The sequence below is a fragment of the Rhinolophus hipposideros genome (genome assembly GCF_964194185.1).
Source record: "Rhinolophus hipposideros genome assembly, chromosome: 18".
NCBI lineage: Eukaryota > Metazoa > Chordata > Mammalia > Chiroptera > Rhinolophidae > Rhinolophus > Rhinolophus hipposideros.
The window spans coordinates 39,613,508-39,637,548 of NC_138064.1; the positions used below are offsets into that span (position 1 = coordinate 39,613,508).

The following is a 24,041-nucleotide window of genomic DNA, read 5'->3' on the forward strand; positions in this document are numbered from 1 at the left end:
AATACATTAATGGAAATAGTGGCTCCAAAAGTAACTGTTGAAAGTCAAAATTAAGTACATAATATATTTCTACCATAAAACAATCTCTTTTTTATTATAAGCATTTTAGTTGAATCAAACAAAAATAATTAATTTATCTATTTTGAGTTAATTTTGGTATTATAGAAATATATATTTGAAACATATAATTTTGCTAACCAATCTCACCCTAATAAATTTAATAAACATTTTTTAAAAATCATATTAATTTAGTATTCATAGGGACATATTAAATTAAAAATAAGAACTATATATTTTTATGTTGAATTATTTAATAGCATAACCCTGTTGTGTTCGATGATAGAGAAACACTAAAAATTGTTAAAGACAGGTGATTGGCAATAGTAAAAGTTGACAAAACAGGCTTAAAATGAATTCTGAATGCAGTTTTTCAATGACTATCAAGTAGAGAAAAAGAGAACTATTACAGTAGTCGATGTAAGGAGAGAGAAGAAAACAACAACAACAACAAAAGGAAAAACAAGAGATCTCTGCAAGGAGACTCAAGAAATTAAAGAGAAATTCAAACCCAAACTAGGAATGCTAAATACCCACAAGAAGCACATTATCTGACCAGGAGAAAATAAAGGGAAGGTTGAAAGGGGAGATTTTCAGTATGTTGAAATCTATACAGACGAGAGAAATTATGATAGGTGCCTCTAAAGAAGATTCCTATGAATAAGACCCTGAAATAAGACCTAAAAAATGAGGTGAAAGCTACCCTGAATGTATTGGGAAGAAATAAATCAGGATTAGATGGGATATCAACAGAATATTTCAAGCCACAGAGATGGAATCTGTCAAAATTCTAACAAGAATATGTCAACAAATATGGAAAACAAAACAATGAGCTACAGATTAGTAATGATCAATATACATCCCAATTTTCAAGAAAAGAGATGCCAAGGAGTACAGTAACTGTAAAACTATTGCTCTAATTTCCTACGCAAGTAAAGTGATGCTCATGGTGATGAAACAAAGGCGTTTAACTTATAAGGATAAAGAAACGCTGGATGTTAAGGCTGATTCAGAAAAGGAAGAGACAATGGAGATCTAATTGTGACTGTTTGCTGGATACTGGAGTGCTCCAAAGAATTTTAGAAAAAGGTTAGTTTATATTTTATAGGATGCAATAAAGCCTTTGATTACATGGGTAATGAAAAGCTACAGTTTGCTCTGAAAGAAATGGGCGTGCCTCATCACTTGATTGAATTGACATATAACCTGTATTGTGGACAGGAGGTCCCTGTTGGGACAGAACATTGAAAGACTGAATGGTTTTCTATAGACAAAGGTGTCAGACAAGGGTACATTTTATCACCCTATTTGTTTAATCTGTACTCAGAATGTATTATTTGAAAAACTGAGCTATACTCAGGGGAAGAAGTGGATATTGGAAGAAATATCTGTAATTTAAGATACACAGATGATACCATCTTACCAGACAGAAACTAGCAATGATTTGAAACAACTTCTGATGAAAGTGAAAGAAAAACAATGCCAAAGTGGGATTACATTTAAACATCAAGAGGACAAAATCATCACTCCAGAAGAAATACACAACTTTAACATAGGCAATGGAGACATTTAAATTGTTAAAGTTTGCTTACCTCAGTTCAGTCATCAATTCAAATGGAAACTGCAGCCATGAAACCAAGAGAAGACTGAGACTCGGAAGGTCAGCAATGGAAGAATTACGGAAGATCATCAAGAGCAATGATGTGTCATTAGAGACCAATGCTAAGGCCATCCACACCCTTGTATTTCCAGTTACTATGTATGGATGCAAAGATTGGATGAAGAAGGCTGATTGGAAAACAAAATGATTCATTTGAAACATGGTGTTAGAGGAGAGCTCTATGGATATCCTGGTCTTCCAGAAAGACAAAAATGTGGGTCCTTAAACAAATTAAGCCTGAAACATCACTGGAGGCAAAAATAACAAAATGGAAATGTCCTACCTTGGGCACATCATGAGAAGGCAGGGTTCTTTGAAACAGATAACAATGTTGGAAAAAGTATAGGACAGCAGGAAAAGAGGAAGACCAAATAGGAGATGGATTGAATCCATAAAAGAAGCCATAGGCATGGGTCTACAGGAGCTGATCAGGGCTGTTGAGGACAGGACATTGTGGGCATCAGTCATTCATAGGGTCACACAATATCAGAGCTGACTCAGTGTAACATAACCCTGTTTATTCTATTTAGTTGATTTAAATGTTTATATTTTTTTCTTAATATCTAAAGAACATTTTAATAAAATGTTTTAGAGTAAAATAAAACATGGAAAAACAGGATTGCTTTTATATGTACATTATAAGTTATATGTTTATGTTGCCTGGGTGTTTAATTATTAATAGGGCAATAAATTTGGAAAACACTATTTTTAAGTCTATACCAAGGCATATTTCTAAAGATGAAAATATTGACTTAAATCATATGCATGATATACAAGTCAGTACTAGCATTTGTTGAAACACAAATTACCTGGCCTTATGCTAAGCACTTTACACAAATTTTTCCATTTAGTCATCAAAACAACCATATTTGAAAGCATTAATCATATTTTATAGATAAGAAAACAGAAACTTGGAAAAGTAAATAGCGTTTTAGAGATCCTGGAACAAACATTGGGAGAGATGGGAGTTGGTTCCAAAACTGTCTTAATTGCGGTAGCCTGACCTTCATCTACTCATTCAGTAGAGCTATGCTGCTTACATTGCATTCATTTAACCATGAGAGAAGCATTTACTATTGAAGGACAAAACTGCCTTTTCCCTCACTCGAAAGTACAAAGACTTACATATGTATACTTTCTGTATTTGTAAACAAGGACATTAGTAAGACACTGTCTATAATGACCACCAGTTTTCGTTGGTGACAGAATCATGACGATAAATTCCTATCTTTATTTCCTTCTCTCACCCAGAACGATGTAGGAGGACAGCGCAGCCTGATAAACAAATGGACAACTTTTCTGAAGGCCAGATTGATTTGCTCAATTCCTGGAAGTGATGGGGCAGATACTCATTTTGATGAGCTTCGTAAGTAACCTGTTTCATTTTTTCTAAAAAAGTCTTACTGCCTAATTAAGTAATTCAGCATTTATTTTATTTTAGCCCCAAATGCCTGATTATGCCAGGGGTGCTAAAAAGTGTATGCATATTTTAAGAGATGTTATCTATGTATTAACTTTTGGAAGTTGAATTGAATTATGTATGTAGCAACGTATGAGGTTCACTCAAAAGATGGCATTAATCAAATGAATGTCAGCATCATTCATTGTGTTACAATTTTAATACAGTTTTTTCCTTTCTTAAAATGTGTGTACATTTTTTAGCACCCTCTGTATAGACCAGTACAGCTTGCAGGAGTGGTTCTTACTAAATATGCACACACAAAGAACACGGAGGTGCAGTAGGTCCAGTGCCTGTGGTTATGAAGCAATTCCTCTTTTTGTAAGTGCCCTCTGAGTAAGAGGAAAACAAAACTACAGTGAGAGACAGAAAGATTCTAGCTCTGGGACTACAATGTCCATCCATTCTCCTTGCAGTCTTTCTCTTTGGAAGGGAGCAAGACCTTGGGTTCCTTATTCTGTGGATGCCCTCTACTGGAAAGCATAGAAGATTTGGTGAATTCAGTCCCCTTTTGTCAATAAAAAGAATACTCAGAGAAGCATTAGACAGCTGCTTCTTTTTCATTTCTCCTTGTTACTCCTCTCAAAGCTGATTCTAGAACCAACATTTTCAGTTTCATATAAAGTTAGTAGCATCATTCGCTTTTACCTTCTTTAACTTGTTTTTGTTGGAAATGTAAAAATGGTTATATCATTGATGAATTTGTCAGTATTGCATTTTACAGTATTAAAGTAGACATTCAATATTGATGGACGATCTCTAATGCTGTGTGTAAGCATGCTTACATCTTAAATAATCTTTTAAAACATTGTTTAGATGAACTTTAGTATCAATACTGCATAATTACACAAGTAATTAACTTGTATAGCTATTGTCATATTGTTACCAGATAGGTAATTGAATTGAACTACTAATATGTTGACACAATTACAGAACAAATTTTTTTACACTGGCAGATAAAAATAACCTATGTTTTTAGTTTCTATTCTATGTGAAATTACATATTCCTTATTGGAAATAGTCATGGAGACTATGAAGCAAACCATTCCATGTATAGGTGATTGAAGTAGGCACCTAACAGGTTAAATGTCCAGCTCAATGTCACAGAGCTAGTAAGAAAACCAGTCCTCTACCCTTAATGTCTTACGTAGTAATACAATGACTTTCACTGTTATCTTCATTTTATATACTGTTTAGAGTCTCAGAAATATTGTGTTACTAAAGCAAAAGCAAATATATAAACTGAAAAATAAAAATGTAATGAATCAATATTTTTTCCCATTAATAGAAGATATTTACTTACTCCCCACAAGAGATGAAAGAAATCCTGTAGTATATGGAGTCTTTACCACAACTAGGTAAGTTTAAAAATATATATATATATATTTGTAACTCTTCCAGGGAATTGTTTTATATATATATAAACATATGGGTGTAAGAAATATATATATGTGTGTGTGTGTGTGTGTGTGTGTGTGTGTGTGTGTGTAAGAAAATAGAGTTATATGTTCTTTGTCCCTTTTGTGTGAAAAAAATAAATTAAAAAAAATTTTCATGTAGTGTTTCCTAGAAATCTTAATGTCGGTACGTCAAAAGTTTCTTTGTTCTTTTGACACCAGCAAAATTACACTAGTTAACTAAATTTAGTGGACACTGGTTAACTAAATTGTGGTAATTTATATAGTATCCCCTATATCAATTACCACAATTTAGTTAACCAGTCCTCCATACATAGATATTTCCATTGTTTCCAATCCTTTGCTGGTACACATAATACTTCAGTGACTAACCTTGTATGTATGCCACTCCCTGTATCAGCAGATATACCTTTAAGCTAAATTCTCAGATGGATTACTGTGTACAAAGACATATGCATATACTAACCATAATAAATCTATTAAGCTGCATGACATAGAGGTAGCACTAAATAAATGTATGTCTCAGTCTTTGGCTAAGCTGTAATCATGAGATGGGACACTCTTGACTTATAAAATGTCATCCTATGCTATCTTATTTATATTGCCTCATTACCCTACACAGATGGGTGTTTGGCTGTTGCTATCACCATATCATCACTGTTCTACTAATATAGGCAAAGAAAGTTTGTATACTTGCCATAAAAAGAGGGGCAAATTGGTAGTAAAAATGGGACTAGAATTAAAGGTGTTTTCCTAATTTTTATCCCTGTGTTCTTTTCTTCCTTGTTCATAATACTGTCCTGTAGTTGTCATTGAATCTCTGTGACTTCCTTAAAAGTTTTCCTAGCATCTATGAAACTTTTTCAAGTACTATATGGACTATACTTAATTTTATTTTATATTATTTCATTTAATTAAGTAACTTACATTTAACAATGTTCAAAGTGCATCTTTATTCCTGTTACATATTATTGACTACAATACATTCTTTGAAATACCTTTTACATTTTCCATAGCTCTGCTATCAATTTTATCAGCGTTATATTGATACTAGTATTGGAGGAATTGGCAGTGTTGGTATTGGTATTAGAGAAATAGTCTTATTGTGTCTTTTGATTAAATTATTAAAATAATTTTGTAGGCAAATTATAATTCCGTTTCTGTGTCATTACCCTCATTTATGTATACATGATATTTTATGTATAACTCAAATGTATGTTGGCTCAGAATATATCAGAAGACAAAATACTGTTGGTTCATTATAAGATGCAGAATGTGAATATTTAAATGTGAGATTAAAGAAGATACACTAAGAAGCTGCTGTTTGGGGTTCCATGTTTTCTAATTTATGTCTGAAGTAAAAAGGTGCAGGAAGAGCAAGTGCCTGTACTTAGTCAAGTTAAGTATCTCAGCCCTAGTTCTCTTGGCATCTTTCCAGTCACAGAACTGCCTTTGAAGTCACTGTGTGTTCTACACACAAGGCATAGATATGTGCCAGGGAGATATAGCCCCAAGATAGTTCTTTTTTTTCTCCTCCCAAGTTTCTGCCCACCCAGAGTGTGAAGTTACAAGTCAGGTCTTTGTTCTTGGTGTACTTTATTATCGTATTTTTAATGTTGCCTTGAAGACTGAGGTAACGTCGGAATGCATGTCACAGCCTTTGTGCAATGAGAAGATGTAATTAATCTGCAGTAATAGCAATGCCGTTAAGCCTGCTACACCGTTCCTTTAAAATATCATACGCAGAGAAGGTGATTTTAATGGGAACATCACCTCCCATAGCAGATAGTTTTCTCCCAGCTGTCTGTTTACCATCAGCTCCCAGTGTTTTCCATTAATGTCATTCCAAGAATATTAATGATTGAGTTACTCCTCCTAGAGAATCCTTAGCTCATTTATGTACTCCTGAGATGATATGTCTCTTAGATCATAAAGAGTGATCTTGGTTCTAAGAACAGAAATAATGGAAAGTTTTAGACTCAGAGAAAGTATCTTTTAATTCTCAGAAATAAAACAAAAACAGAACATCTGATTACTATGTTAACAGTTTTCATCATTAGTTTGCAAAAATTTGCCAAATTCCCATAGAGTTTTTCTGCCTCTTAATTATATGTGCTCCAATCCTATGTAATTAAGAATAATTTTAAGCATCAGATAAGTTACATACATAAACTCAGAATCAAGAAGGAACAAAAAATATTGTTTCAAAAATTTTAAATTAACAATAATTATATGAAGAAATTAATAGCCAGTATTTATGTATATTCACTCATGTTAAGAAAACAGACACATGAGATTTTTCTGGTCAAGATGATGAAGTACATAAACACTGTGCTTAGCTCCTCTCATGACCATGTCAAACATACAACTAAAGTGCAGAACAACCATCATCGAGAATAGTCTGGAGTCTAACTGAGCAGAAGTCCTACAACTAACAATATATAGAAGAAGCCACATCAAGACTGTTAGAAGAGGCAGAGATGCAGAACAGGCTGGTCCCACATCCACATGTAGCAGTTAAAAATTACAAGGGATATCTCAGCTGCTGAGGTCTCACCTGAAGAGCAAGAGATCCCAGCCCCACACCACACTCCTCAGCCCAGGGTTCCAGAGCCTGGAAGAGAATTCCCCATAACTTCTGTCTGTGAAAAACAGCAGAGATTGTGGCTGGGTGACACAAGGGGCTGCTGGAGTCCCAAGCATTCCTCTTAAAAGGCCCATGCATGGACTTACTGACGTACTCACTCACTGAGCTCCAGATAGGTCAGCAACTGGAAAGGCACCATGGACATATGGGGAGAAACTGAATTGTCTGAATTCAGGGCAAGGGGTAGGTTTCTTCCAGACAGAAGTGCTGGCAGAAGGCGTTATTCCTTTGTTACATCCTCCCCACTCCCACAGTGCAGACTGTGATAAGCACCATATCTGAATCTCCATCAACATAGCTGACACCGTTTGCCCCACCCTAGTGATTCCCTGACTCCCTGTACTACCTAACTTTTAGGCACACCCAAGCCACTTCCAGTGGCTTTTCCATAAAAAGACCTTGCTTACTTTGAACTTTGCTAAAATCTTTTATAGATTTGGGGTTTCACAAACCCCAAACAAGCAGCATCTGGTCTCAGCATGACCCATACCTCTTGCTAATCAACCCCAAGTCAAGCACTAGTGGCAGCTGGTCTCAATTTGTTGCTTAGCCTCTCCCAGGTGCCTCCAAGACCAGCACAGGTGGCAGCCATCTGTGGATTGCTTTGTGGCTCAATCTAGGTGGCCCCAGGCACAGCACAGGCTGCAGCTGAGCCTGGCCTGCAGTGACACCCCTCCCAGGAGGTTCGGACCAAGCTCAAGCACTACTCTGCTGCCTCCACAGACAACTTACCCAAAGGGCTGGCTGTACAGACACCAGAGCCCTGCTAAAGTGAATCCTGCTGCTTATGGTCAATCCCTGCACAATAGCTCTCCACTATAATTATGGACAGTCCTTACAACCAACTGGCCTGAAGGTCAATTCTCCCCATTGATATGCAAACAACCAAGGCTCAACTGCAACAAGAGGGAACATACAACCCACACAAGGGCTACACCTGGAGTACACAGCTCAGGTGACCAGGGAGACTGTGCCCCTGGGCCCCACAGGACACCTACTACTTAAGACCAATATACTAAGACTGCGAGACATAGCAACCCGGTATAATACATAGAAACAAACACAGGGAGGCAGCCAAAATGGGGGGAAAAAGGAACCATGTCCCAAATAAAAGAAAAGAAGAAAGCTCCAGAAAAATAACTAAACAAAATGGAGACAAGCATCTACCAGATGCAGAATTCCAAACACTGGTTATAAAGATCTGAATGAGCTCAATGAGAACTTCACTAAAGAGATAAGAAGCATAAAAATGGAGACAGAAAACATTAACAGGAACCATTCAGAAATGAAGAATACAATAATTGAAATAAAGACTACATTAGAGAGAATCAACAGTAGATTAGAGGAAGCAGAAATTTCATCTGGTGATTTAGAAGATGAGGTAGCAGAAAATCCCAATCAGAACAGCAAAAAGAAAAAAAAAAAAGAATGAGGATAGTTTAAGGAGCCTATGGGGGAACATCCAATGCACCATTTACATCATAGGGGTGCCAGAAGGAGAGAGAACAAAAAAATTGAAAACCTGTTTGATTATATAATGATGGAAAACTTCCCTAACCTGGTGAAGGAAATAAACATATAAGCCCAAGAAGCATAGAGAGTTCCAAACAAGATGAACCTGAGGAGCCTACACCAAGACACATTATAATGAAAATGCCAAAGGTTAAATACAAAGAGAGAATCTTAAAAGAAGCAACAGAAAAGCAGTTTGTTACGCATAAGGGAGCTCCCATAAAACTGTCAGCTGATTTCTGAACAGAAACTTTACAGGCCATCAGGGATTGGCAGAAAATATTCGAAGTGATGAAAATCAAGGACCAACAACCAAGATTACCCAAAAACTATTGTGTAGAATTGAAGGACAGATAAAGAGCTTCCCAGGCAAGAAAAAGCTAAAAGAGTTCATCACCACTGGTATTGCAAGGAATGTTAGAGGGACTTCTTGAAGAGGAAGGAGAAAGAGATAAAAAAACATGAATAATAAAATGGCAAAAACTACATATCTATCAACAATTACTTTAAATATAAATGGATTAAATGCTCCCATCAAAAGATATAGGACATAGGGTGGTTGAAAGGATAAGAAAGCAAGACCCTTACATATGCTGCCTGCAACAGACTCACTTCAGATTGAAAGACACACACAAAAATATTCTCCCATTCCAAAATATATAAGGAACTCATGAAACTCAACAACAAAAACACAAACAACCCAATTGAAAAATGGGCAGAGGACCTGAATAGACATGTCTCCAAAGAGGACATAAAAATAGCTGATAGACATATGAAAAAATGCTCCACATCACTAATCATCAGAAAAATGCAAATAAAAAACACAACAAGATATCACCTCACACCAGTTAGAATGGCTGCCATCAACAAGACAAATAATAATAAGTGTTGGAGAAGCTATGGAGAAAAAGGAACCCTCATACAGTGTTGGTGGAAATGTAGGTTGGTGTAGCCGCTATGGAAGGCAGTGTGGAGGTTCCTCAAGAAATTAAGAGTAGAATTATCATGTGACCCAGCAATCCCTCTCGTTGGTATCTACCAAAAAATTCTGAAAACTTTTATCCATAAAGATTTATGAGCTCCGATATTCATTGCAGCTTTATTTACAGTGGCTAAGACATGGGAACAACCAGTGTCCTTCAATAGATGATGGATAAAGAAGATGTATATACACACAATGGAATACTATTCTGGCATAAGAAAAGATGAAATAATGCCATTTGCAACAACATGGATGATGTTGAGATTATTATGCTAAGCTTTATAAGTCAGACGGAAAAAGTTGAGAAACATATGATTTCACTGATATGTGGTATATAAATCTGAAAACAACAAAACAGCAAAGGAACAAGACAAACAAATGAAGAAACAAAAACTTAGACACAGACAATAATTTAGTGGTTACCAGAGGGTAAGGGGGGAAGAGGGTGGTAGATGAGGATAAAAAAGGGATCAAATATATGGTGATGGAAGGAGAACTGACTCTGGGTGGTGAACACACAATGTGATATATAGATGATGTATTATGGAATTGCACACCTGAAGCCTATATAACTTTAGTAACAATTGTCACCCCAATAAACTTTAATTAAAAAAAAATAGAAAGGAAAAGGTACACACAGACTGAAAGTAAAGGGATGATAAAAGATATTTCATGAAAATGGAGCTAAAAACAAAAAGTTAGAGTAGCAATTCTTATACCAGACAAAATAGACTTTAAAATAAAGGCTGTAGAAAGAGACAAAGGAGGTCCCAGTAATCCCACTTCTGGGTGTTTATCTGAAGAAACCCAAAAGCTACTTCGAAGGATGTCTGCATCCGTATGTTCCTTGCAGCATTATTTACAATAACCAACATATAGAAGCAACCTGTATGTCTATCAATGGATGAATGGATAAAGAAGAGGTGGTACATATATACAAAGGACTATTACTCAGCCATAATAAAGAATGAAATCTTGCCATCTGCAGCAACATGGATACACTTAGAGGGTATTATGCTGAGTTGAGTAAGTCAGACAGAGAAAGACGAATGCCATATGATTTCACTTATATATGGATTCTAAAGAACAAGATCAATGAACAAAACAGAAATCAACTCATAGATACAGAGAACATTTTGATCGTTGCTAGATGGGAGTGGAATGAGGGTGGATAAAAAAAGGGAAGGGATTAAGAAGTACAAATTAGTAGTTGCAAATTAATCATGGAGATGTAGAATATAGCATAAGGAATATGTGTAGTCAATAATATTGTAATAACTGTGTGGTGTCAGATGGGTACTAGATTTATAATGGTAATCACCTCATAAGTTATGTAACTGCCCAATCACTATGTTGTACACCTGAAACTATTATAATATTGTATGACAACTGTGATTGAAAAAGAAAAATAAAACTATTAAGAAAAGAAACAAACACATGAATTAACTATGATTAAGTACCTAAAATTCCTTTTCTTAAAAAAGTAGGTAAGGCATCTTTTTATTTTGCAAGTTCTTTAGAAGAAAACTTACCAGAGAGCCCTGTGGGTACCCATATGTATGCTGTTTAGCTTACTGTAATTACCTGTAATGTAACTTTTATCATACTTTATTCAAGATTACTTGGCTATAAGCTCCTTGAGAACATGCCACATTTTGTCTTCAACACTTTTATATTTGTCTTCAATAAATGCCAATGAATGAACCAGTGGATGATTGAATCACGGTGCTTTCTTTCAGCTCCATCTTCAAAGGCTCTGCTGTTTGTGTGTATAGCATGGCTGACATCAGAGCAGTTTTTAATGGCCCATATGCTCATAAGGAAAGTGCAGACCATCGCTGGGTGCAGTATGATGGAAGAATCCCTTATCCCCGACCTGGAACAGTATGTATCCAACTTATTAATCAAATGATTCTCTCAAGCCTATTTTCTCTTCCTAAATCTATTATAATAAACTATGCAACTCACCACAGTAACATGTACTGTGGTTTTTAAAATAACCATTATTTATTTACAGTGATGTATTAGCCTTCCCATCCTTTAGTGGAATGTAATATTTTTCTTTTGAGTAAGAATGTTAAATGCTACAGGAAACAATGGACTCTATCGAATGTGAACACAATGTTTATAGTATAGTGCTTATCCTAAAAAAAAAAAAAAATCAACAGAATCATCGAAATGATTTAGTATATAGAATGATACATATTTTAGGTTAGATGGAAATGCCAATGTATTTATTTATTATTAAATATTTTTTCCTCACATACAGCACTATATGTAACTAGAGTTCCCAACTTCTACTTTATTTATTTATTTATTTATTTATTTATTTTAAAGATTTTATTGGGGAAGGGGATCAGGACTTTATTGGGGAACAGTGTGTACTCCCAGGATTTTTTCCAAGTCAAGTTGTTGTCCTTTCAGTCTTAGTTGTGGAGGGCGCAGCTCAGCTTCAGGTCCAGTTGCCATTGCTAGTTGCAGGAGGTGTGAAGCCCACCATCCCTCCCGGGAATCAAACTGGCAGCCTTGTGGTTGAGAGGATGCACTCCAACCAACTGAGCCATCCGGGAGCTCCGTGGCAGCTCTGTTCAAGGTGCCATGTTCAATCTTAGTTGCAGGGGGCGCAGCCCACCATCCCTTGCGGAAGTTGAGTTGAACCAGCAAACTTATGGGTTGAAAGCCCACTGGCCCATGTGGGAATCGAACCGGCAGCCTTCGGCATTAGGAGCATGGAGCTCTAACTTCCTGAGCCACTGGGCCAGCCCCCACAGCTTATATTTTAAAAAGACTACATCAGTTATAAAGTTTCATTTAAATGATCTCCTTTCTTGTTATGCGTTTGTCTTTTCTTTGTTATGTTGTTCTTTGGAATAATATGCATATTTTAGATGGGGAAAAGATCTAGAGAATCCCGGGTCCAAGATTTCATTTAAATAGTATAAATCTTATTTAAAGCACAGATGAAACAAGTAAGAAATGTTTTCTAGTGTTTGTGCATCTGTTTAAAAAAAAAAAAACTTTGCAGTTTAAAATCCATATGTGCATTATAAATAGAAGGCTTCTGTTTTGTTGATGTGATTAAAACCCTTTTAAGTTATTTAAATATTTTAGGATTGGTTATTGAACCAACATTATATTGAACAAATTGACTATTACGTTGAAGTAATATAAAGGAAAAATGCCTTTTTTAAAATTTAGGATTCACTATGAATATTTCTACCAAGAGATCTAAAATGATCATTAAAATCTCTGAGAAAAATTGACTTAACTTGTCTAATTCTACTAAGTTTTTTCTTTTTGTATTTTTGGTCTTAAAGGTGATACAGCTGATAAGCAGGCTTTCTGAATTCTCTTTTCATTTTCCTGTTATACAACCCAATTAAATTTGGGAAACACACTTTACAGCCATGTCTATTTCCCCTTCATTATCCCTCAATATAAATATGTTTCAGGGATGTTTCCGGACTGATAATGAAGATAATCACAACTTTTGTGGCAATATATATTTTTTTTACGAATATCATGATTTTTAGGATTCACTTTATCTTTTTTTGAATGTCAAAGCTGTACTTGGTTGTTTCATTTTTATATTGTAACAGTAACATATGGGTTAGGTATTCTTAGGATGTGCAGGTACTCTTCTAAAAGTTTTACAAATCTTAATTTTCATATGACTCTATGAAGCAAGTGCTATTATTATTAATGCTATTTTGCAGGTGAGGAATCTGAGGCACCGATAGGTTACATAACCTGCCCAGGGTCACAAAGCAAGTGAGTGGTGCCGTTGAGTTGTAAATCCAGACACACTCAGGTGGCAGAGTCCTAGCCCTTGGTCCTTGTACTATGATACTTTATTACAACTTTTGAGGTTAAAGTATATTTATTTTCCCCTTCCATGGAAAGGTCCATGGAAGGTCTTTTACCGAGTAAACATTACACACAGACACACACACACAGACACACACACAAATGTAATGAATATATCATATATATTTGGGGGAGTGTTTGAGGAGGATGGTGAAAATTCAGAGAGGACTCTAGCTGGGGTTAAGTATCATAGACGATCACATTTTGAGCTGTTTCTACATAAATTTGTTTTTTAAAAATCAACACTGTGACCATGCAGGCCATTTAAAAAAGTTATTTTCAATTATCTGGATGTTACAGAAGAAAGAATTTGAGACAAACCATCCACATAAATTGCAGAAAATAACTTGCATACCTATACACAGCAGTTGATTCTTTTACTACTAGGAAATTTGAATTAATTTTCAAAATGGTCATGTGCTGAGGCATCCGGATTGCATTACATTCTAGTTATAGTGTCGGTTAGAGGTGCTGTAGAGGTAGTGGTTGTCACCACTCCCCTGCTGCTGCCTGAAAGAGCTGTCAATGTCATGTGACGCTTAATGACTATGCACATGTAACGTGGCTCTCCTCAAACGTACACAACCACTTCTATAAAATGTGCATAGGTGATCTTCCCTTCCCAAATAGTAAAACACATATGTCAGTGAGGAGGGTTTTTTTTTTTTCTTTATCAATGAGAAAATAAGCACCATATTATGGTAAACAGACCACTCTTTTGCTGTCGAAATACAATTTACATAGTAGATATATTTTCTAAGAGTTCAACATTATATAGGAAGTAGGTTGTATCCACACTACCAAACAAATACTTAACTTAAAAAAAAAAGATTAACAATTTAGAAAAGGAAAAATATTATCAGGCATAAGGAAGTGCCATTTATCAGACTTATGCCTTATCTTTAATAAACATCTATATTTCTCATCTAATTCCTATGCTTTTCAAAAATGTGTAAACATATTTGCATCTGAAGCTGAGCTTTGAGAATTATGCCTTATAAATAATCTTTTATCCATAGCCCATTCTCAGGCCACTATTGGTAGTGGAGACAGAAAAATAGTCTCCCTCAGGATGACTCCAGTAGAACACTCTCTTTGATCACGTAGATTATGTCCTTTTTATAGAATTTGGATTAAAAAAAAGTCCTAGTTACTGTCAAAGGTTTTATACATATATATATATATATATATATATATATATATATATATATATAAAAACACACACACATATATATATACATATATTGCTTTATATTTATGTGTATATTGCTTTATATATATGTATATTGCTATATATATACCAAAACTATGCTTTATAGTTTTGGTTAATTCTTTCTTGTTGTTCTGAACTAAACTCAGATTATGTTAGCTAGTTTTACATGGGGAGTACCATATAAGCCTGTCTAAATAATTTATTTATGTAAAACAAAAAATGCTGAGGTATTTTAAAACTACTTTTTATTGGCTAATGCTTTCTAATTGGTTCTGTGTAATAATGATGACCAGTCCTCCTGAAAGGTTTGTAGGCAGTATCTAGCCTAGAAAGCTATAGTATCTAGAGGATATTAATTATTTCTAAGTCACTAGTTACTTTTATATTCTCCTTGAATATGACCAAATTTGAAAATGTCTAAAATCATAAATAAATGTATAACTTTTTTGCTTCACTACTTTAGTTCTTTTTTAATATTTACTTTTTATTCACATACAATTCAATTAATCAGATTTTCCACATCACATTTTATATTTGGAGGGCTGGTGTTGAAGTTCGGAACATCGTATATTTGTGTGAAAATCTGTTACACAAATGTGCTTTCTATAAACTAACTTTACCATTTTAAATAACTCTGTATTCATAAAATAATTGAAATTATATTCCCGAGTGCATCAAGTAACTGCACTTGTAAAATTTGAGAATCTAAACCAGAATGGATGTTAGAGACCTCCCTATTCACCCTCCGTTTACAAGAGGAAACTGAGGCCCAGAATAATTAAATAACTTTCCAAACATTATATTGCCAAACACAGCAGAATGAAGAGGAATGTTGGAGTTTTCTGACCAGTCTTCTCTCCTTTATTCTTTAATATTCTCTAACATGCACCTGTTCCCTAAATTAACCTGACTGATATACTGCCCAATGCTCTATCTAAAATTAACTGCATTTATTTTTACAAAATCTCCTACATTCTCTTTTAAGTGTATTTTTTAAAGCAGCCTAAGTTCAGGAATTTTTGTTTAAGTGAAGCTATGAGTCTTCTTATTTTCTACAAATTTCCAGTTCAGAAATTTTAGTCAAAAGCCATTATTGAACACACGTCATGATCCAGACACAGTGATAAAGCCTTATATGTTATGTCAGTACATCCTTACAACATAGTAATGTAGATATTTTATGGAAAAGAAATATCAGGGTATGCTCATGCTCCTGGTCTCATAACTTGTCAAGTCGTGACATTGGAACTAAATTTAGACCTACTTAACTGCAAATCAGATGCTGTTAACCTCTGTGTTTCTCCCTTCAAAGTGAAAAAAAGCGAACAATAGAACTGAACCTGACATTGTTTCCCCAGGGATCGATCTGTTCTCTGCACGAATAATAACGAAGAAGTTTTGAAGCCTTATTGCACTTATCTTTCCTTTTTATTGTAATTTCAGGTAACACATCGTACTTTAATAAAAGCATTGCCGAATAACTTGCTTTCTATGAAATGTAAGAATCTTTACTGAAAGCCACTTTACACTTAAGTTAAAAAGCTTAAATGGATTCTTTTAAAAGCCACCTTTGTTTTTACATTTTCTGCATTCATACTGCTATGAAGACTGAGTTTAGGTTCTCCAGGAGTGTCTTTTGTTGAAGTTACCAGTGAGACAAATAAACACTTTAGTGCACCATAGCTACTTTAATTTTTTTTTTACTTTTGACATAATTATGTACTTCCTATGACCAATCAAACCTATGCTCCTAGACTTACAATGATACTACCACCCTGTAATGTTAATAAGTCTGGAAACTCAAGGATGCACTAGGATACCTTTCCAGAATTCCATTACTTCAAGGGATTTTTCTGCCCTCTGCTGTCCAAATAACATGTCTGAACAAACTACATTTTATTCAGATAGACTTTTACATCATATTGAACTGAGAGTCTTGGTAATAAGAAATTCCAGGTGAAATGAAATACAGCAGCATCCACCATACACTGAGTGGTAGAGGTCAAATATAGAAACCAAACTGACTTCAGGCCAAAAATGACAATCTGCTAGGAAAAAGATTTGGGGAAGATTTTTAAAGGCAGGAGATTTTATTTTTTATATTTGATGTATTATAAAAAATTTACTCTGTAATTTCATTCTGTTGATAAATAATTTTTAGGATTTGTGCATAAATAAAAATATTAATGTTTCAGTTTTTAAAGCATTCTCTTATCAAAAAAATGAGAAATACTTTTAAAAAAAATTTTGTTGTGGTAGCATTTAACATGAGCTCTAAAATCTTCACAGACTTTTAACTTCACAATACAGCATTGTCATCTATGGGAATAATTTTATACCCATTGATTAGTAAATTTCTGTTTTCCACTCCTCGCATACTCTAGCAATAATCAAAAATCTCTTCTTTACTTCCATGAGTTTGACTACTTTAGATACCTCATATAAGTGGGATTACACTGTAATTGTTTCTTGTGACTAATTTATTTCACTTAGCATATAGTGTCTTCCAGGTCCGTCTATAATGTCACATATTACACAATTTCCTTCCTTTTCAAGGCTGAATAATATTCCATTGCATTCATATACCACTTTTTTTAAATCCAGTCATCCATTGATAGACATTTAGACTGATTCCACATTCATTATGAAGGTTCCCTGAAAGACTAGAGCTAGAACTACCATATGGTCAATCAATCCACTTCTGGGTATTTATCCAAAAGAATTAAAATCAGCACTATTCACAATAGCCAAAATGTAGAAAGTACCTGTTTTTGAAGTTCAATTATTCAGAAATATATGTTTTGCTACTCTTGAATCATTTTGCCAGTGTTGCTTTTATATATATGTATATATGTATGTATACACACATACATATAATTTCTAAACCTCTAATTTTGTAAAGGTAGCAATTTATTTTTAAATTCCACCCCCCCTCCAAATAGTTAGTGATTTTACTGTTAAACAAACTTTAATTTTAAAGATCAAACCTTGCATATGAATTTCCCAACTAAGGGTCCATTTTTGGTAGGAAGCAAAATGAGATATTTATAAGAATTTTTTTTTAATGTTGTACCTTGATTTAATTGACCTTACTTTGTGTACTTTGGTGAATGATAGATTGTAATTTCACTAATAGCTTACACACCAAAATCTTATTTTAGTGAGAAACAAAGAAGGAAAATCAGTATATTCTATAAACACTTTAGTGAGAATTGTTAAATCTCAAATAGTCTATAGAAAGGTCTGCAATTCTATTTTAGGAATTCAGATCTTTAGAAAATTTGAAAGTCCTTTTTTGTAATTCATATTCATATATTAATCAATTAGCTATTTGATTTAACCAGCCCACTACAAAAACAATCTTAAGATTTTTCAACTACCACCAAATGTAAAATAATGCAATATCTTCCTCTCTGTAAGAAGCCCCACCATGTACAACTCACGTGGGTTTTTCTCTGGAGAGAACCAAAGGTGAACCAAAACAGTTTTCTCCCTTTACACTAGGGCCCTTCTTGTTCCTCTGCTATAGGATAAAATCTGAGATACAGTTCACATGCCATAAAATTCACCTTTTTCAGATGTACAACTTAGTGTTTTTTAGTATATTCACAATGTGCAACTATCATCACTATCATTCTAGAACATTTCCATCACCCCAAAAAGAAACTCTATACTCATTAGCAGTCATTCTCCATTCCCCTGTCTTCCCAGCTGCTGAAAACCACTAATATTTCTTCTGTCTCTATGGATTTGCCTATTCTGGATATTTCAAATAAACAATCATATATATATATATATATATATACATACACACACACATATATAACATCTTCCAAACTCAGGATATGGATGTATGATAGTCCTTATTTATTTCCCACAAGACTTTTTTTTTTTTTTTATTGGACTTTCTAACATAGTAAAAGACATTGAGAAATTGCAAAATTCTTTTGATTCCAGGTCCACTGGAAAATTCATCATACTAAATATGCCAATGTGGACCTTCTCTGGGTCCCGGCATAATTTTTTTAGAAAGGCGTTTTTTTACTTTAACATATCAAGCCATCACTGTCTTAACTGAGAGTGGTTTATGATTTTGCTTCAACAAAGCAAATCATGGAGGGATTGCATCACAGAATAATGATGTTTAATGTCAGCAACTCAATCTATCTAGCTAGCAGACTATATATCTGTGATGATGCTTAATCTAGAACTGGAATGATTGCTGAGAAATGCCAACTTTCATCTTGGAAAGAGCAGGCATCTGAGATGACCATGTAATCCACAAGTTCCAAAACTCTTTAGGGAACCCGTTTTATCTTCTTGGTCTACCTAAACTAGTTGGCTTTTGAGCTGACGATTCTCAGAATTTTATGTCTTCATTAATCTCCTAAATTAGATCTGGGTTGTAAAGTAGTCTGGCCCCATTAAATAAGAATTTTCTAGATTATATTGTAGTTAAGAGGTGCTTTGAGGTTGATTTACAAACCTCAAAACCTTTCTTTTAGGTGTACATGCCCTAAAAGAAATATGTGATTTAAAAATATTATCCTAAACTTCCTTTTCATTTGTAGATGTTAGACTGATGGTCTTACCAAAGGGGACTGAAAAATAATGGAAGAATTTCCTCACAGTGTCTCATGCTAATCTTCTCATTTATGCAACTGAGGAATATGACTAACATTTTTGTTGTTATTATTTGCTTTCTTTTATTCTCTTTTAAATAAGGCTTTCCTAATTAATTTAAAATCTGAGGAAAACTTCCCAGAAAGCTCATTTTATGCATCACTGGCTCATATACAAATTCCCCTCATATACAAAGTCACAGTTTTATTTTCTCCTCAACATTTGTTCACTTCCACTTATTGGATAACAAGCTATTACTTTGTCACGGCTTCTCCAAATTACTGAGTGTATCTTTAATTCTATTCATTTTAGGTTTTTGATTCTAGAAGAGAGAAGCAGAGGCAGGACTAGATTCCGGGCCTCTATATTCCAAATTCCTCAAACTGACTCCACCTGAAGAGGGCATATGACAAAACATCACTTTCATTTCCCTTTAACATTGTACATAAGTTGTGTTTCTCTGAAATGATGAGAGATATCTGATTTCTGACATAAATCAATATTTTCCACTGGCTTTTAGCTTTCTTTTCCAAAGGGCCAATGTTTACTCTTAAAATGAGGTTCTCCAAATCCCACGCTGCTTATTATGTTCAATAATGTTTTCCTTGTCTTTAGTATAGAAATTCCCTCTAAGAGAAATGGAACCTTTAAAAAAGAGAGAAAAAAAATTACCTCTGTATTTGTACCCCCAGCCTTTCTATCTCTGATATTGAATATGAGTTCTTTCCTTGCCCACACTTGTAAACTGACTCTTAGATGAATAAGCAGGGGGATAGGATGGCACTTATTAAATTTGCATGTTTTTACTTTATAAATAAAATCGGACTTTCTTTGCATAGTTAGTTTATTTTTCCCAGTTTGCTAAAAATGAAAGCCTGGTTCAGTCTTTCCTTGTGCCAATTCTTCTCTCACGTTAGTCATTTTTCTGATTTGTTTAAAAGGAAACTGCAACCTGTAGAGAATAGCCTGAAGCAGCAGGGGAAGAAAACTTGTAACAGCTGTCTGGTGCGGGGCCAAGGGGCAAAGTTCTCCCACTGGATAAAATTCATTTTTCTCCTCTTATCCATTCTTCCCACTGCAGTAGTAAAGGCTGCATACAAACACGTAGATTTGGCAAGCATAACATGATCACACCTAGACAGCCATGGCTGCCAGCCATGGGAGATAGGCCCTGGACCAGGGCTTGTTGCTATAGGGCTTACCCTTTCATCTCAGGGTTTGTCTCGGCAGGTCTCATTTCTCTTCTACTCTTGTGCTGGTTTTATTTCTATCAAGATAATGATATTTAAAATTTGTGTTAACTGTTCTCTTTCTCGCCCCGCTCAAATTTTAAACCATCTTAGAGTTTCTCAAAACAGGTGGAACACTGATAAGTTCCTTGATTTATTTCCAACAGTCATAGGAGCTAAATTCATGGAAGTTAGGCAAAGGTTAGAAAGCTGGAGGCAGAAATAAATAGCCATCTACAGTATATTCAGGTGGACTATGTTATTTTGTAGAAATTAAAAGTACAGACATGCAGAGAAAAATTCACTAGATTTTTCATACCAGGGATATAACATAACTACAATAGGAAATTTTTCTAGGATCTTTTTTTAAATTAAAGTTTATTAGGGTGACAATGGTTAGTAAAGTTACATAGGTTTCAAGAGTACAATTCTGTAATATATCGTCTATATATTATATTGTGTGCTCACCACCCAGAGTCAGTTCTCCTTCCATCACCATATATTTGATCCTCTTTACCCTCATCTACCACCCCCTCCTCCCTTATCCTCTAGAAACCACTAAACTATTGTCTGTGTCTATCAGTTTTTGTTTCTTTGTTTGTTAGTCTTGTTCCTTTGTTGCTTTCAGTTTTATATCCCACATATCAGTGAAATCATGTGGTTCTCGACTTTTCCTGTCTGACTTATTTTGCTTAGCATAATAATCTTAAGATCCATCCATGTTGTCACAAATGGCACTATTTCATCTTTTCTTATGGCAAAATAGTATTCCGCTGTGTATATATACCACATCTTCTTTATCCAATCATCTATCGAAGGACACTTTGGTTGTTTCCATGTCTTGGCCACTGTAAATAAAGCTGCAGTGAACATCAGAGCACATAGATCTTTACAGATAAATATTCTCAGATTTTGGGGGTAGATACCCAGGAGAGGGATTGCTGGATCATATGGTAACTCTATTCGTAATTTTTTGAGGAACCTCCACACTGCCTTTCATAGTGGCTGCACCAGTCTGAATTCCCACCAACAGTGAATGAGGGTTCCTTTTTCTCCACAGCCTCTCCAACACTTGTTACTATTTGTCTTGTTGATGATAGCCATTCTGATTGGGGTGAATGATATCTAAAAATCACAATGCAATATCATTTCTAGGATTTGTTTTTGAAGGAAAATAATTGAATATCATCACTAGCTTCAGATGGAACATTTTCCCACACTTTCTTTTTTTCCTTTATGGAATTTTTCGTTCCTATTTCACTCTTACCTGCATGCATTGCTTGACATTTCGAGTTATTTTTAGATATGTGTGCTACATAGCTATGATATCAAAGGGAAATTCTTCTGGTTTTTAATGTACTACAATAACACTATTTGATTCAAACTGTACGATCTTAAACCACAGGGAGTAATTCTACCAAATCACTTTCATTTGTGAAAGCATAGAGGCCTGATCCTGAGAGATCATGCACAGCAACCTAGAGGTAAAAGATCCTATGCAAACACGGGAAGCATGCCATGAGGAAAAGCTGCCATAAGAAAACAGACATATTCAAAGATTATTTTATAATAGTCAATAGAAACCAGGTTTTCCTTCTTTTTTTTTTTCATTAGATTTTATCATACTTAAACCTTTTTTGTCAGTAGCGAGCAATGAGGGAAATTGTCGTATCTGTTTCTTTGCTAAATGTTCATATCTTCATTCATCTATACTTTCTCACATTAAAATTTCGAATTATTTGAAAATTCGATACCATAACCTGTGGCTTGAATGTCATGATATTATTTCTTTTGAAATTTTGGCTACTGCATAACTGCAGCTGCAAAGTCAAAAGAGATTTTTTTTTTTTACCCCTTAAGTTGTAGGGCTGTTTCAAAAATGTAATGCCGGCAAAATCCTGCTTTTGCTTTGATTTTAATGATAGACCAACCAGATTGTACCACAGGCATTATAAGCTGTAAACCCACTATGAATCGCCTCTGACTGAGCCTCAAACATGCAGCCTGTAATTGGGCAAGAGCTTTGAATCATTTGAGCTCCATATCCATTTTGAGTCATAGCTTAATCTATTTAATATAGGGTTCCTTCCATTATAGAGTTGACAGATTCCACTTGACTGAAGCCTAAGTGCTAGAAACAATGACTGAAAACACAGACTTAGAACTTTATCTCAATATCCAGTTAGGAGTATGCTAATTACCAAATGGCTAATATTCTAGGTCATTTCTAACCTCTTTAGTGCAGACTTGGGACAAATTAATAGATATCAAGAAAAGATCCCTTTCTTAAGACCAGACATGCAAGATTTGGGGGAAAGATAAAGGTTTCAAATTAAAGTAATTTAGAAAATCATTAACAGATTTTTATTTTATACAACTTTTTTGATATTTCTTCTAATTTAGTCAGTCATTATGCTTGTATTGGTATAAAATTGGGTCAGGGTCATATACTGTGACTTTAAAGATACCCTAGTATCTTTGGTTCCCTGAGAATGATCCTCTTTGAATGTGTCCACTAAAAAGTACGGCATTATGTTTTGGAGTCTTCACTGGATTTTAAATACGGCCTAGTCAAAATTGTTCAGTTCAGTGGAGATTATTTCCAACTTGTTTAAAAACTAAAATATGGAACAAGCAGCACTTTCTTACAGACTTTCCTCAGTGTTACTCATTTCCTTCTCTACGCCTGCATCATATTGCCCAAATTTTCCATTCCAAAAGAATGTATTAGCCCATTAAGGATTCAAATGTGACGACAGAATTATTCTGCCTGTAACTTCCTAAATCCCAGTATGTTGAAATTATAAAACATATTTAGGATATACGAGTGAAGATATGTACTAAAAAAGTCATAATATAACTCTGTTCATATGCTTTGGATAAAAACATCAAATTCATTTAATTTGTATTAGTATGAGTTTTTTACTTTGTCCACCAGGGGGCAGGGTATGTTAACTATTGAATTAAAGGACAGTAACAGGCACAGGAGGTGTTTTTAGACAAAAGTGAGAAAGTTTCACAGATCCTTTGGGGGAAGAGCTGTTGAATGGTTTACAATATAATTTTCACACCAATTATAATTATGGTTTTAATTTAAAACTGAAATCTTAAAAGAAATAGAAAATAATAGTTTCTCATATATTCCCATCTTTATAGATTACTTTCTTCATAATTATTTCAACTCAAATTTCATGAATCTTTGTAGTAAACAATAATCTTCATAAGAAATGAGCTTCTGTAAAAACTTTCTTCATAATTATTTCAACTCAAATTTCATGAATCTTTGTAGTAAACAATAATCTTCATAAGAAATGAGCTTCTGTAAAAACTTTAGATAATAGAAACACATAGATATAATTTAGGATATTTTTGAG

At 34.5% G+C, this 24,041-nt stretch overlaps 1 protein-coding gene across 1 annotated transcript in view; it reads left to right on the forward strand.

Moving 5' to 3' along the window:
• SEMA3D (semaphorin 3D) overlaps positions 1-24,041 on the forward strand; it is a 203,475-nt gene that overhangs the window by 152,524 nt on the left and 26,910 nt on the right. The window contains exons 9-11 of the mRNA XM_081079723.1: positions 2,969-3,083; positions 4,465-4,534; positions 11,475-11,619. Coding sequence (XP_080935849.1) covers positions 2,969-3,083; positions 4,465-4,534; positions 11,475-11,619 — 330 coding nt within the window. The remainder of the gene's footprint in view (positions 1-2,968; positions 3,084-4,464; positions 4,535-11,474; positions 11,620-24,041) is intronic.